We start from the raw sequence: 15053 nt of genomic DNA, 5'->3' as shown, positions 1-15053 counted from the left end.
TATATTTTATTATTATTTTATATTATATTATAGTAAATCCTGCTGCTGTAATTTTCAGATATATTTTATAGATTATCCCAAGAATCATAGTAATCATACTTTTTGATAGTCGTGGAAATTAGCATGCGCTAATAATGATCACAAGCAGAATGTGAATAAACATTGAGGACCCTTCGAATGGGTCTTTTGGTGATCTCTGGATGGTGTTTGTGACCCTACTGCACCTGCAAGTAGAGGCTCTGCTTGAGGCAGAGACAGAGAGCAGTGTAGAGCTTCTTCAGAGGGCCATCACTGTGGTGAGGTGCAACAAGACCCCAGGACACCAAATGACCACCTGAGAGAACTTTACTCATGTGAGACATCTTCAGTGAAGGAATTGAGGCACCAAGTAAGTAATGGTGCCTCATGTGAGGGTTTGCAAGACTGGGCCTTTATTATTGCTAGCATAAGATAACCATGAAGCATCTTTGTGAGTCCCACTGTATTGGTCTCTATGTAATAGCCAATCCAAATAAAATGAATGAATCCTTTCCCCCCCCCCCCAACTAGTATGAGTTGGTGGCACTTTTCTGGGGCACAGATACATTTGACAGAAAAGTGGTAATCACTTTTGTGTTGTGAAAACAAGGTGTTTCTTCTTTACCCTGTAGCATGGCGTAGGTTGTTCCTTACCACTATATCTCTAAGACCCATCTTTTTCTGTCTGTCTGTCTGTCTGTCTGTCTGTCTTCCTTCCTTCCAACTACAGCTCTCTTTCATTCTTTCGTTTATGTCAAATGCTGCAATATCCTGCTCTCTGGCCTCCCAAACACACACATTGACCCTCCTCAGTCCATAAAAAACACCTTTGCTAAAAATAGTCATTCTCGCCTGTTGTTTTCACTATGAGCTCTCTTTGAATCCCTCAGCCTTCATTATCTCATCAAATTTAACTTCTTATTGTTGCCTTCAAAGGCCTGCTGAACTCTGTCCTCCTTGCTTATCCACCTGTGCTTTATTTCCAGTCATTTCGAACTCATTCTGCTTTGCCTGTGATGCCAGCCTTATCCTCCCATGTGTCAGTTTCTCATATAAATCCATCTGTGTCTTCTTCAATGCTATCTGCTGTGCTTGGAAAGTTCTTCCTGAGCTAATCTGTAAGGCCAATAACCTGTCCATATTAAAGTTTCACTTGGAGACTGAATTCTGCTATGTTTCCTATGAGAAATCTAGCTGATTTTTACTGTCTGAACAAAGACCTGGCCAAAGATCACCTTAACCATTCTATTTTTATGTTGTACGCATTCTGCTTAAGCTTCATTTGGCTGGCTCTCTTTTAAGTCAAGCTTAGTGGGTCAGGGAGGTCATACCACCTTTCTGTTTAGAAAACATCTAGTATAATTTGTGCCCTACCACAGACAAACAAACAGTAATACCCCCGATCTGACAGACACTCGCTGTAATAGGGGTGACAAGTAGTTTAAGTTCCAGGTATTTCCAGTAGGGTATATTGCCGTATCATCGCTTGCAGGGAGGGAGATCTGTAGCTTTTAGAAAGTAGAGTATTGAAAAGAATATTGCATATGTTGAATAAGTTTTAATGTACAGATGGATTCTTTATCAGCATGAGCCACAATATGTCAACCAGTGACATTTTGCTTATGAAAACAAGATGCTACTGCATCACTTAATTTTTTTTCTTTCAGTTGTCAGATTGTTTTTAACATAGACACCAGTGTTAACTGTAGGGCCGAGCTGTATGAAAACATACTATTTAAATCCTGGAACTGTGAACGTCTGCCATCCTAAGTGTTTCTTAATTTAGGGAAAAATAGATTTCAGCTACAGGACTTAAATAGTGTTTTTACTGATTTATTATTTTGTGGGGCTAGAAGTGCTAAATTGGCTCATCGTATATAACAATTTTAAAAAATTGTTTTTGAAAACTAGGACACAAATTGACAGATCTCGAGAAGAGGGAACTACTGGCAATAGCAACTTCTTTGTATATGGCTGAACAACTGAGATCACAGCAATTTCTAGGGTCTCCAAGGTAAGTTCATTTCTAGGAACTAAAATGTGCTCAATACTTTTCTTAATGGCAACTTTCCATACACAGGAGGAACACTGGTGAGAAACCGCATGGTTCCTTAATATAGTCTGTTTTTTCTAAATCCAAATGAGCTTTAACTTACATTCTGCCCCACCCCCCAATAAGTCAAACATGGTTATTTTGTCTCCCATATTAACAAACAGGCACAAAAAACTGTTACGAGGCAGAATAGTAATTAATGCACATCAGGAGTTTCATTAATGCAAAATGTTGCTACATTAGTAACTAACCACAAATTGAGCATCACAAATTTCCCATGTGCCTATCTGAAGTGATCTCAGCATTTTGGGATAGTATGAAGCATAATAAATCTTCAGAAAATATTGTGGATTCATGAGTAATTCAGTGCCTTAATGAAAAGACATAATGGTTCAGGGTCCAATCCTGCAAACACTTTCTGATGTGTAAATGTTTGCAGAAGGAGGGCTTTACTTTGTAAGTGTACTCTTGAGTACAGAGATGCAATAGGAATCGTGTTTTTCCCCATTCTTTTGGGTAGCAGCAGTTGGTAGCCCACTTTTAGCATTATTTATTGGCCATGAATTTTGTAGATGTGTTGTGGCATGGCAGCCCCATGTAGTGTCCCTTGCTGGCCAACCGTGGCACTGCCATCATCAGTTTCCTTCCCCAAGGTGGGTCGTCTCCACTCTCCACATGGCGATCTGTGCTGGAGATGTGGCTTATCTCTCTGTCTTATCCACTGTGAGAGGATAGAGCTCTCTAGTGGCTCTGGGATAGAGCACTCATGCCCATTTTCATCTGACTCTGATACAGTTTGGTGTCCAGATAGAACTTGGCCAGGATATTTCATTCATTTATCTGGTCAAATTTACATTTTTTGGTGTGAGGGAAAACAGAAAGCTCTTTGGGGCAAGGGTAGCCTCTTTGTTTATGCAATGCCCAGCACACTGGAACCCTGACCTCTAGATGCCATTGTGGTGCAAATATTATAATCCAAAAATTTTGGTGAACTCAGCTACACTGGAGTTTCTCCAGGAGGTTTACTGGAGTCCTGCAACCAAGCATGTTGGGTGCCCAGTTTATTCACAAGGACAAATTAGAGAAGCCTGTGACTAGTCATTCTAGTCGCCATTACCTCTGAAAGGCAAGTTTGGAAATTAGTTCCCATATCCATACAAGAGCCACACTGTCTTTGTCACGAGGGAAAGGTTATTGTTATAGCTCCAGAAACCTTTCTGGTCAAGGTAAGTTCCTCGTTCCATCGTTTCTGGGAAGTAGTTCTCTCATCATTTTGTTCTAATCTTTGGAAGGCTGTGGCGTAAATGGGCATTCCTGGAGCTCTAAAGATATAGCTCAAGAATATGGAGTACATATGCTGATTGTACCCTGTTCATCTCATTCTGTCCAAAATGCCAAAGCCTTAGGGCCTTGAGGGTGCTGCACCAGTTGGCATGCTAGGCATCTGGGAAGCTGTTCACAGCAGTCTCCAGAGACATTAAGGGAAATGTATGTGAGCCTCATCTGAGGAAGATTTGCAAAAGTAATGAGAAATTTCTTACTTGATCATTTCCTTTAGCAGCTTCTCACCAAATTCAACCCACTCTGGGAGTCTGGTAAAGTACCAGAATTTAAAATGAAAATTTTCTGTAAAGGGAGACTTAGACTGCATCTACACAGGCTGCAGAAGTGAGCTCCCTGCCTGGCCAACAAACTTTGGCTAGTGGGGCTCATGCTAGTGCTCTAAAAATAGCCATATAGAGAGCCCTTTGAAGTGTGGCCTGGCTTGGTGCTTGAGCTGCAACTTCAAAGGGCTGCCTACACCACTATTTTTAGAGCACTGCATGAACTCTGCTAGCCCAAGTCTGTTAACCAGGCTGAGAGGCTCACTTCCACGGGCTGTGTAGACATAATGATAGTGTCTTAAGTTTAATTCAATACTTTATTTCAAGTTGTCTTAATGCTAGTAATAGGTTGCTGGAGTGTTTATGCAGCTATAGAAATCTTTCCTGCTGGCCTGAGCTGAAGAGTGGAGCTTAGTCCTGGAGCCTCCAGCAACAGCATTGGACTGCCTCCAAATTCTACAGTGGGTGGGGGGGGGGGGGGCATTAGGTAGCTCATGAGTAATGAATGAGGGGAGAAGCTGTTCATAGAAAATTGTCAGGTGAGAAATTTCTCAATTTGCACGTGCAGGCAAGGGAAAAAGAAAAGTTCAAGGGTTACAAAATCTTTAACATTTTATTCCTAAAGAAAATATGTTCTGTGAATGTTAGTTTTAAACCACGGTTTAAAAGAAAAAACAAGTTCAAACAATTTCTACCCGAAAGTCAAACTTGTAAACCAAATGTTATGGGAGCAAGCTAGCCTGGTATTCTCTCGATGGTCTTGTGTAGTGGCAAGATACAAGACTTGGTCATACTGCTTATAAAAAAACAATTAAAAAATAACCTCAGTGTCTGGTATGCCCCTTTCAGCAAATGTAGCTGAGGAGGGCTACCTTGTGCTATTTAGGCACAGCCCTTCTTTTGGAGATGTGGGGTTTTGTGCCATCCTGGGAGAGAGTTAAGGGACACTGTAGCACACAAACTACTGCATCCCTTTTAAGTGGTGTACCATAAGCTGCCCTCAGCTTGGAATAGAGGAGACTAAGGGGGATATAATAGAGGTATATAAAATCCATGAGTGATGTGGAGAAAGTAGATAAGGAAAAGTTATTTACTTATTCCCATAATACAAGAACTAGGGGTCACCAAATGAAATTAATAGGCAGCAGGTTAAAACAAAAGGAAGTTCGTCTTCACGCAGCGCACAGTCAACTTGTGGAACTCCTTACCTGAGGAGGTTGTGAAGGCTAGGACTATAACAGCGTTTAAAAGGGAACTGGATAAATTCATGGTGGTTAGGTCCATAAATGGCTATTAGCCAGGATGGGTAAGGAATGGTGTCCCTAGCCTCTGTTTGTCAGAGGATGGAGATGGATGGCAGGAGAGATCACTTGATCATTGTCTGTTAGGTTCACTCTCTCTGAGGCACCTGGCATTGGCCACTGTCAGTAGACAGATACTGGGCTAGATGGACCTTTGGTCTGACCCGGTACGGCCGTTCTTATGTTCTCGTCTTGTCCAGTCAGTCTTATCTCCTCAGGAGGTACTTTGTGTCCCAGGGGAATAATAAGGGAGTAGCATTGTGGGCAAACAAAGCACATCTTGCTCTGTATAGGAGAACTGTTGCAAACTGTTGGATGTGTGTAAATAACGAAGAAGAGCAGAATAAGGACCTTCGTTATTGGCAGCGGACCAAAAATGTTATCTGTTTGGTGGTCTTCAACAAGGCATGTAGTTCATTATGGGTGAAATGGATGTTTGAAGTCTGTATTTGTTTTCAGATCCAGGCTGGGTGATGGAAACAGAACAGCTAAACTGCACATTTTAAGATTAACATATCACTTTCTCATAAAATTTTTGAAAACTATTCCAGATCACTGTGATCCTCTTTGGAATTCCAGTTCTGTTGACTGTTTATTTTTGTACATACTGAAAGAAAGTTTTGAGGAATGGATGTGTGAGGAATAACATTTAAAAGTGGTATTTTTTACATGTATTATATCCTATAAACCAGGTACAGCTGCTGATCAGAAGTCATTTTCTGCTGGACCTGTGTTGCATACTGCATACTCCTCCCCTTCCATGCCCCCACCCCCAGAGAGCTGTATATGTCATTTACACAACTGACTCAACTCCAAGGATTCCCCATGTTTTTCTATAGTTTATCCAATCCAACCTCATGGTGGTTACACTACAGTTATCTGCATTCTAGCAAGTGATGGCTGGATGGAACTCCTTTCAGAAGAAATCACTGCTGCACCTTCTTTTACTGGAGGGGAATCATGAGGTGATTCCACTACACAGCCAAAAGTATTTGTTCCCAGCCCCTGCCAGCTTGATGAGTGGAAAAACTAGATTCTGCAGTTGAACCTAAATCCCTTGCATGATTGTGTGAAACACTAATTACAGGGAGCTGGCCAAATTCCACTGTGCTGGCAAGTTGAGTTATATTTTCATTAAGATAAAACACACAGCTTGTTGCAGCTATTTTCAAATAGTCGAGGTTCTTTGTTAGAACAATCTGTGTGACGTACGAATAATACAGGTTGACAAACTATACACGATAGTAAATGTCTTAGCTATATCAAAATGACCAGCTCCCACGAATGGGATTGTAACATGTTTGGAGCGTACTCAGGTGAGGTTTCTGCTATTTGCATGTGTCCAAGCGCAACCCTGCCACCAGTCCTTCTGGATATGTTTACCAACAATTAATTAGAATGACTGCTGGAAATATGTAAAATAGTGATAGAAGTGCAGATATTTTTCTTTATGTGGTATAACACTTCCTAAATTGTCCTTGTTTTTAAACCAAACTGGGTATTCTTTCAACGGTTTTCTTGGGAAACTGGAACAGATTTTTTTCCAAGCTAATTAGCTAATGAAATGCTTTGTACCAGAAGGGTCAGTTACTAGTGTGATTATTTAACTGTGATATTCAGATAATAGGAGCACATATTTCCTACAGGAAGCAGCTGTGAATGATTGATTATTGTTTCATTGTTCAGCTTTCGCTTATTTTACATAGAACTGTCCCTGTTTATTCAGTAGACCAGTTTATTGTGAAACTGGTGCCACCCACAGCTGCTGAACAGATTTACAGCATCTAGTAAAATTTTGAGGCCTTCTTGACAGAATTTGATCTTGTTTCAAGTGGAAACATATTTGGCTAAAGTGAATCCAGCTTATTTTATGCCTGTTTGATGTAGTTGAGCCTAACTCATGTTGTATAGTTGAATCTTCACGTTTTGGCTTCAGTCTTGTTTTCATTAGTGTCTTGGGAAGGGAATAGGAGAGAGTCTCCAGGTGTGGCTACATCATGCTATCTCATGGGTCTACTAATGTAATGTTTATACTTCTAAACCCAATTGCCAACAGCACTTCCTATGTGTTGCTTATGTTGGCTGCTAAGCATATTTTCCTAATTTTTATATGAGTTTTACCCTTTCATCATTTATGACTTGGAAAAAAATCAGTGAGACTACATGTCCATATAACCTGATACTGCATGTAAAAAGAATGGTAATGCATTAAAAATATTACTATCCTGCTTGGAAAAAAGCTAGAGGTTTTCTTTGGTCTTGTGGCTGAGGCAGAAGACTAGACCCAGGATATCTAGATTATGTGTCTCGGTCTTCTTGTGTGACCTTAGGCAAATTACTTAACTGCATTTTGCCTCATCATCAGTCAATGAGATTAATATTTTCTTATAATCCAGGAGTATTGTGAGGATATATTCATTAAGGTTTGTAAAGTGTTTGAAAGCCTCTGATGGAAGACACTGCATAATTGCAAATTATTGTGTAAAATAATCATTTTATATAACTCCACATAGATTTGTGTAGCTGTAATATATAGTTATACCTGTATTAAAAATATTTGTCTCCAAAGAAATGTATCTCTTGTTAAGATAATGTATTCAAATATTAAAATAAAAGCATTTTGTTGCTATCAGTAACTGCTGATTATGAAGTACTGTTGGTCGAAAAGACTGTCAATCAATTGATTCTCATTAAATTCCTGAAACAACTGACTCATATGACCTTACTAAGGCCACAATTCTGTATTCAAATGAAATGGATGAACTAAGAAAACAGAAGCATTTGTATAAATCTTTTTTGTGAGTTATTGTAGATTTGTATCCAACAACAATCTAAACATTTTGGAGTAAAACCTCCCCTACATCCAGTAAGCTGTGGGAATGGTGAGCCACAAATTAGTTGCTTGCAGCTCCCTAGCCTTGTGTCTGGTTTTCCCTATCCTCTGTGTAGTTTGGAGCAGACATTTAACTGTTCAGGAGTGCAGCACCTTTCAGTCATGTATATTGATGGATCTGGGAGGGTGTGGCATAGAGTTTGCTCTGTGCCAGCCACAGATTCTCTTATGCTGAGTAAATATTCAGCTCGGCTGTTTACTTGAAGAAGCTTTCTGTCCCCTTTGCCCCAGTTGAGAAGCACAAAGCATCCAAAGCAGGAGCCAGCATCTGGCTCATGACATTCAAAAATAAAAAATGTAGTGATTTAAAAATAAACTTAAATTTGTTAGAGTCATCTGTGCAGGCCTCTTGCAAGGAGGTTGTGTTCTCATTTGCGGCACAGTCTCAATCATCAGTAAATAGTATCAGCAATATGCTGTTTTTTTATCTCGATAGTCCATCAATCCAATGATGACAAATCTGTGCAGATCATCTATTATTCATCTCATGGTGTGCCCTCTGATGACTGTACAAGCCAAATTTAGAGGTGCACATTTTGCTGCAGATGGTGCATGGGAAGTTTGCGGTCAATGGATTGTGTGCTGCTGATGCACTGTGACGTCATTCGCGTGCCTCTGGTAGACGCCGGCCGCCATCTTCCTCAAAGGCGATGCAGGTATTCCTGACTGTTGCACGCCACTGTGTTCTGTCGCTGGTGGCGTCCTCAAGGTCCCTAGGTTTGATACTGCTGTACTGTAGATTGGCTTTGGTGTCCTTGTAACGTTTCCGTGGACGACCTATATGCCAGATGCCCTGGGAGAGCTCACCATACAGAAGCTGGCCGGGGATACTGTTGGCATCCATGCGGCTGACATGACTGGTCCAACGTAGCTGTGAGTTCATGATCATCATTTCGATGCTTGTCATCTGGGCTGTCTCGAGGACCTCGAGATTGGGCACTTTGTCTTGCCAGCGGATCTTCAGGATGTTGCGGAGGCAGCACATGTGGAATGCTTCGAGCTGCTTGATGTGGCACCTATATAGTGTCCATGTTTCATACCCATACAGAAGAAAGGAATGAGCAGCAGCTCTGTACACAAGCAGTTTTGTTGACATCCAGATGTGCTGGTGGTTTAAAACTTTGACACACAGATAGCCAAGTGCCTGGCTTGCTTTGGATATTTGTGCGTTGATCTCATTATCCAGTGATCCATCACTAGATATGACACTACCCAGGTATTCAAAGTTCTCCACTACTTTAAGCTGAATGCCGTCAATGGAGATACTCGGGACAGAAACATTTGATCCAGGTGCAGGTTGATGGAGAACTTCTGTCTTTCCGCGGCAGATAGTTAGTCCTAAAAGTTGTGAGGCGTCAGCAAACTTGTTGATAATGTGCTGAAGATCATTTTTAAAGTGAGCCACTGGGGCACAGTTGTCAGCAAAGAGTGCCTCAAGAAGGAGTTTCTGCACTGTCTTAGTCTTTGCATTCAGGCGACGGAGGTCAAAAAGTGAACCATCGTGCCGGTATTTCAAATATATACCTCGGTCCAGATCTTTCATTGCGTGGTTAAGGATGCATGCACAGAAAAGGTTAAATAGGACAGGAGCCAGAACACGTCCTTGTTTCATGCCGTTGGTGATGTTGAAGGGGGCTGATGTGGCTCCATCAGACAATACTTTGCCTGTCATGCTGTCATGGAAAAGGCGTATACTCTGGACAAATTTTCTTGGGCAGCCAAGTCGTGTTAGAATGGTCCAAAGGGCTTCCCTGTTGACGGTATCAAACGCCTTTGTCAGATCTATGAAGACAGCATACAGGTGCATGTTCTGTTCAATGCACTTCTCTTGTATTTGTCTGACAGCAAACACCACATCGACTGTGCTCCGGCATTGACTTTCAGGTAAATTTGTCTTGGAAATACTAGCTATTAGGCGGTTCAAGATGATGCGTGCGATGATCTTCCCTCCAACGGAGAGGAGGGATATGCCTCTATAGTTTCCACATTCTGCTTTGCTGCCTTTGTTCTTGACAGAGAGACAATAGTAGCGTCGCGGAGGTCCTGTGGTATGTTTTCATCCTCCCAGATGCTGATGATCATGCTGTGAAACGCTGCTAGTGCTACTGGACCTGCTGCTTTATATATCTCTGCTGGTATCCCATCCTATGCTATTTTTTTATAGAGGTGCAGTAATAACATGAGCAGTTATTGTAAATACAGCTAAACATTTATAGTTCAGATTACTCTACGGATACCCCTCTGATGTGAAATAAAGATAAAATACTTCATTTTCATTTGGTAAGGATGAGTAAGTACAACCCACTTGTGGCTTGACTTCATTCCACCGCTTCTGAGATATGTAGTCATTCTTAGCTCCTGAAAATAACACTGGCTCAGTCTGGGTCTTGATCGCCTCATCAACAACTCAACTGTTGCTTTAATGATTTATTATGATGCCACCAGAACCCCTTGATGTATTTATGGAATCATTAAAGCTTCAGATGATTATTCCATTATTTCTTTTTCTTTCCCCGTGGACTACTCAGTTACTGAGAATCTTTCCCCCCCTTCTCTTTGTAATATCCTTGCATGTACATGGATATTTTCCCTTTGACTTTTTAAGCAGTACTTGTTGAGTACTTTTGACCTGTCCTAATAAATTATTTTTCCCTAAACCTTTTCCATTTTTGTTGTCCTTCCCTAAAGAAAGTTAAACCAGCTCACCTATATAATTATCTAGCTATCTTTAAAATCTGTCATTTGTTCAACTTACTTATGATAAAAAGAAAATATACACACACTTAGATGCAGATATATTAAATAGATTTTTAGCTACTAAAGCCTAACTAAAACTAAATAAAATATAAATGTTGCAAGAGAATATCTTAAAGTAGATATCATGACATAGTCTTCATAGAAAGTAAATATCTTGAGAGACGTAATAATAATTTATTGGGACTAAGTCAATAGTAGGGAGATGCAGAGTACATACTGTTTGAAAGGAGAGCATTACCTCTGTGAAGATAAGTTCTAAGAGCCAGTTGGTCTTTTACGTTTGGGAGCCTATTGTGGAATGGTTGGTTATGAAATTTGTAGGGCAAGGGAACAGTACTGTGGGCACTCACTCATGCAATCTTTGGAATTATCTATAATAAATAATATAAAGGCCTGAACCTGATTGAGTATCTTCTCCCAGTATAGGCCTAAAGCAGCAGACACCACTGCAGCTGAGGATGCAGAGGATAAAGCTAAAGCCTTCCTGCCTCCCATCAGACCAGGGGACCCTCCTGAGGCATTGGGGTCATTTCTTGTTGTCCTCCACAGCATATGGGGAGTAATAGCAGCAGCTGTAGGAGCCTTTATAGATTTTTGAGATTACCAGTTACTTAACTCTGAATGAATGTAGTTTTGTATTGTATTACCATTGGTTGTTGGTCCACTTTCATCCTACCCTTTCCTACTACTGCTGCTCTTCAGCTGCTCAGTCCTCTACGCCTCTCCATTACTGTGCTTCTTACTTTCCTCTTCCTGCTCCGTTCCCCTTGGTTTCCTCCTCCCTTTATCTACTCTCCTCCCTGAGCACAACAATCCCTTCCTCTCACTTAGTTCAATACCATTTAAAATTATGGATTTTTTATATTAAGTGTGTTTGTGCATGCACATGCTTGTGTAAAATATTTTTTTATGTGTGTGTGTATATATATATATATTAAAAGACATAGAATTAACATTGAAGCCTCTTCACTGGAACTACTCACATGAATAAAGATAAGCAAGAGCATGAGTGTTAGCATAATCAGCCCCTTAGATTGTAAACTCTTCGGGGCATGGACTGTTTCCTCCTGTATATTTGTGTAGTGCCTAGCATATTTTGAATGCTGTTGCAGTTTAAATATTAGCAACAAAATAAATGCTGCAAAAGTGGGAAGACAAAATGTCTCATTCAGTATTGTCCTTTAAGTTCTGCATATATACTTTTACATATATGTATGCTAATTTTCCATTTTGTAACATACTTAATTTATGGCTCACAAAAACTATAGTTAGGTAGAAAATATTGAATAAGGATAGATAACGTATTTCTAGATTTATTGTGGAATATTGCAATTTTAAACATTTCCCTTTTTTCTTTTATTCTGCTGCAGGAGTGAGATGGGATATAGAATAGCTTCATTATTGTAGGAGTATTTCTCTGTTCCCTGCAATGATTCCAAAAGCTCTTGCACACTTCATCAGTATTATTGTAATTCTTTGGCTGCAGGATATTTGGCAGCTGTTGCACCCCACTGGCAAATCCTATTCATACTTCTCTTCCATTCACTATTGCCATTGGAGAATTGATTTCTCTCTCTCCTGCTCTAACCTTTCCCAATTCATTTTGGATTGTTCAATGTGAAACATTTTAATTTCATATCATACAGCCATTCAGCTCACAATCCTTTTTTAACCTGTCACCAGGGTAACAGCATAGCATGCTTTCTTTAGGCAATCAAGTTTTTATTTCACATGCTTAATGTTGCATTAAATGTTTGCATTTTGTTTAACCCCCTTAAATACTTTGAACTGCAAATATGTTCTGTAGGGTAATGAAGTCTCTGATTTCAGTGTCAAGTCTTCATAAAAATTGCCTTATTTAAAATAAAATGTCAGAAGATGAATCCAGTTAATGAGAAGATTATTTAGTAAAATCCCAAATGGCTGAATAGGATAAGCATCTGAGAATAAGAACAAAAGTTTTCCATTGGAAAAACATTCCAGATGCCTATAATCACTGGACCTGCACAAATTAGAATTACATTTACCTGTATGTGCTCCTAATTGCATTATTGCATATGAATTATTAACACTGCAATAACATAACTAAGACATGAAAAAGATTCGCTACACCAGTCATCCTGTGAAATTTGCATATGATGCAGTTGACTAGAGAAACACAACAAGAAAAACTTGATATTTTCCCTTCGCTCCAAATATCATGACACTAACTAATCTGTAGTTTTGGTAGATATTGAAATATTAGAATAAAAGGAGTGAATATAAATATCCAACTGTAAATAATTAAAAAGTAAAATAAATCAAAATGCACATTGTGATCTCATATTGGTTGCTTTTAAATATGACCCCGTGAACCAAATCCAGTTTGTCTTGCTCAGATGAGTAGGGCCAACAAGTTTTTTTCCCCATTGTCTGGTATTTTATTTATTTTAAAATTAGATTATAGTAAATATCCTTAAAATGAGCAGAGGTATATAACATGCTTTGATAATTCAATGTTTTTAAATTATTGCTTAAAGCTTTTTTTCCTTTGGTCAGATTTTTTTTATTATCTGTTACTTGGGTGTAAATCCAGAGTAGATCCATTGATTTAAACTTAATTCATGCCAGTGTTCTGAAGCACAAAATATGGTTTAACAATATATCCAGGCTTTAAAAAATAATACTTACATTGTTACGCAATTTTGACATTTTGGAGTGGTAATATTAATGTACACATCCTTGCCTTTTAAAATCACATACATGCATGATATTATAAAAATGCATTTGCTTTGGTGTCCCATCCTAAGTGTTTGAGGTTTTGATATGAGGAAGCTTTTCTGTCTTGGTGAGTTCATTGCTTATGATAGAGCAGACCCATATAGTTGCCTTTGTAAGTATTTTTTTTCTTTTATTGGCATTCAGCTGACCATACCAGGATTTAAGTGCCATTTCTTCTATTAATTTCCAAGCTCTTTCCAGATTTCTTTTATTCCAAGTTATACTATAACTACCAAATGGTATTACCTGCCAAAAAAGTGGTTTGGCAGGGTTTGTTACTGAATTTTGCCAAAAGGAGCCAAACATATGGGAACAGTTAATTTATTGATTCTTTTAACCTCCAGGGAGCTCTTACGGAGAGTATATTACCTTTTTATCTCATGTACTTTAACAAAAAGAGCTCTTGGCTTGAAATTTGATATGCCAGTATACATGCTGAACTTCAATACAGTTATGTTCAATTTAATCTTGTTTAAGAATATGATTAACAGTGTAGAAGACTGAACGGGGACTTAATTTTTTTTCTTTTAGTGTCACATCACCTCTGCTTAATTTGTGTGTGTTTAAAGAAAATTAAAGACGCTTTTTTCAGATGGAAAGAGGTCTTAATCCCTTCCTCGTGCTTGATAAGGCACTTTCAGGTACATACATTAGAGAAGGATGATCCCAGAAAGGAATCTTTGGTTTATGAAGTGTGTGTTCTCTTCTTTGCCCCTTTTTCAGCAGCATAAGCTAATTCTCACACGGACACAATCAGAATCAGGATAATGTTCCTCAAAAGCATGTCAGTCTTCCTGCACTTTCTTTTTCTGAGAAGGGGATGGGCTCCCTCTTTCTTGGCCCTATTCTAGTCTCATGCCATTGTAAATTAGGAGGACCTCCACTAAGTCAGTAGTGATACTAGTGTAAAACTGGTGTAAAACTGGTGTAAATCAGGTCACAGATAGGTCCATTTGTTTGCACCTCATAATGTGGACGTGTCTATTTCTGATATGGGAAGAAGGTTTGCAAGATTGCATCACTAATCTGGGCCTTTAGTGAGTAAACCATCTCAATAAATGCACATCTATATTTTTTTCATGAAACTCTCTTTGCTCCAGGTAATGTGTGTACTTTGCTCTGTCATTGTGTTTACTTTTTAAAGGAAAACTGTAATTATCAGTTGGAATACCTCCGATGGTTGAGTGAGTGAGTATTTAAATAGGATGTAACGTAAAACAAATTTACTCTGATCTCTAATGGCTCTTCATAAAATCTGAAAAAGCTGAATTTTCTTTCCTAATCTGTTTTGAGACTGCCAGAATGACAGCTCCCTGTTTGATTAACAATGCTGTATTATATTTCAAGCATTTAACTGTTCAGTGATTTACTTCTCTTTGTAATTAGGTGTAGTGATCTAGTTTATTTAGTGTTAAAATGTAATTTTCTCTTAACAAATATTTTACCCTTTCAGAGAATCTAATCTGAGCAAGAATTAGGGCAAGGTCCTGGTTCTGTTGAAATCCAAGGGTGTTTTCCCGTTGTATTCAGAGGGAGTCATAGTGGCTCCGAGGTTTTTTTTCTCTGTTTGTGCAGTGCCTAGCACAATGGGGTCCTGGTCCATGAGTAGCGCTCCTAGATGCTACAATAATAATAATTATAATCTGCTAGCTATTATGGTAGTGTTT

The 15053-nt window shown here is 39.2% G+C and overlaps 1 protein-coding gene across 4 annotated transcripts in view; it reads left to right on the top strand.

Annotated features, from left to right (window-relative positions):
• Positions 1-15053, top strand: part of PCCA (propionyl-CoA carboxylase subunit alpha) — a 445042-nt gene that overhangs the window by 245568 nt on the left and 184421 nt on the right. For all 4 annotated transcript variants that reach the window (XM_050948397.1, XM_050948393.1, XM_050948418.1 and 1 more), the window contains one exon: positions 1930-2032. In XM_050948397.1, coding sequence (XP_050804354.1) covers positions 1930-2032 — 103 coding nt within the window. The remainder of the gene's footprint in view (positions 1-1929; positions 2033-15053) is intronic.

The sequence above is a fragment of the Gopherus flavomarginatus genome, chromosome 1 (genome assembly GCF_025201925.1).
Source record: "Gopherus flavomarginatus isolate rGopFla2 chromosome 1, rGopFla2.mat.asm, whole genome shotgun sequence".
NCBI lineage: Eukaryota > Metazoa > Chordata > Testudines > Testudinidae > Gopherus > Gopherus flavomarginatus.
The sequence above is the reverse complement of the archived record's forward strand: the minus strand, read 5'-3'. Positions and strand labels throughout refer to the sequence as shown.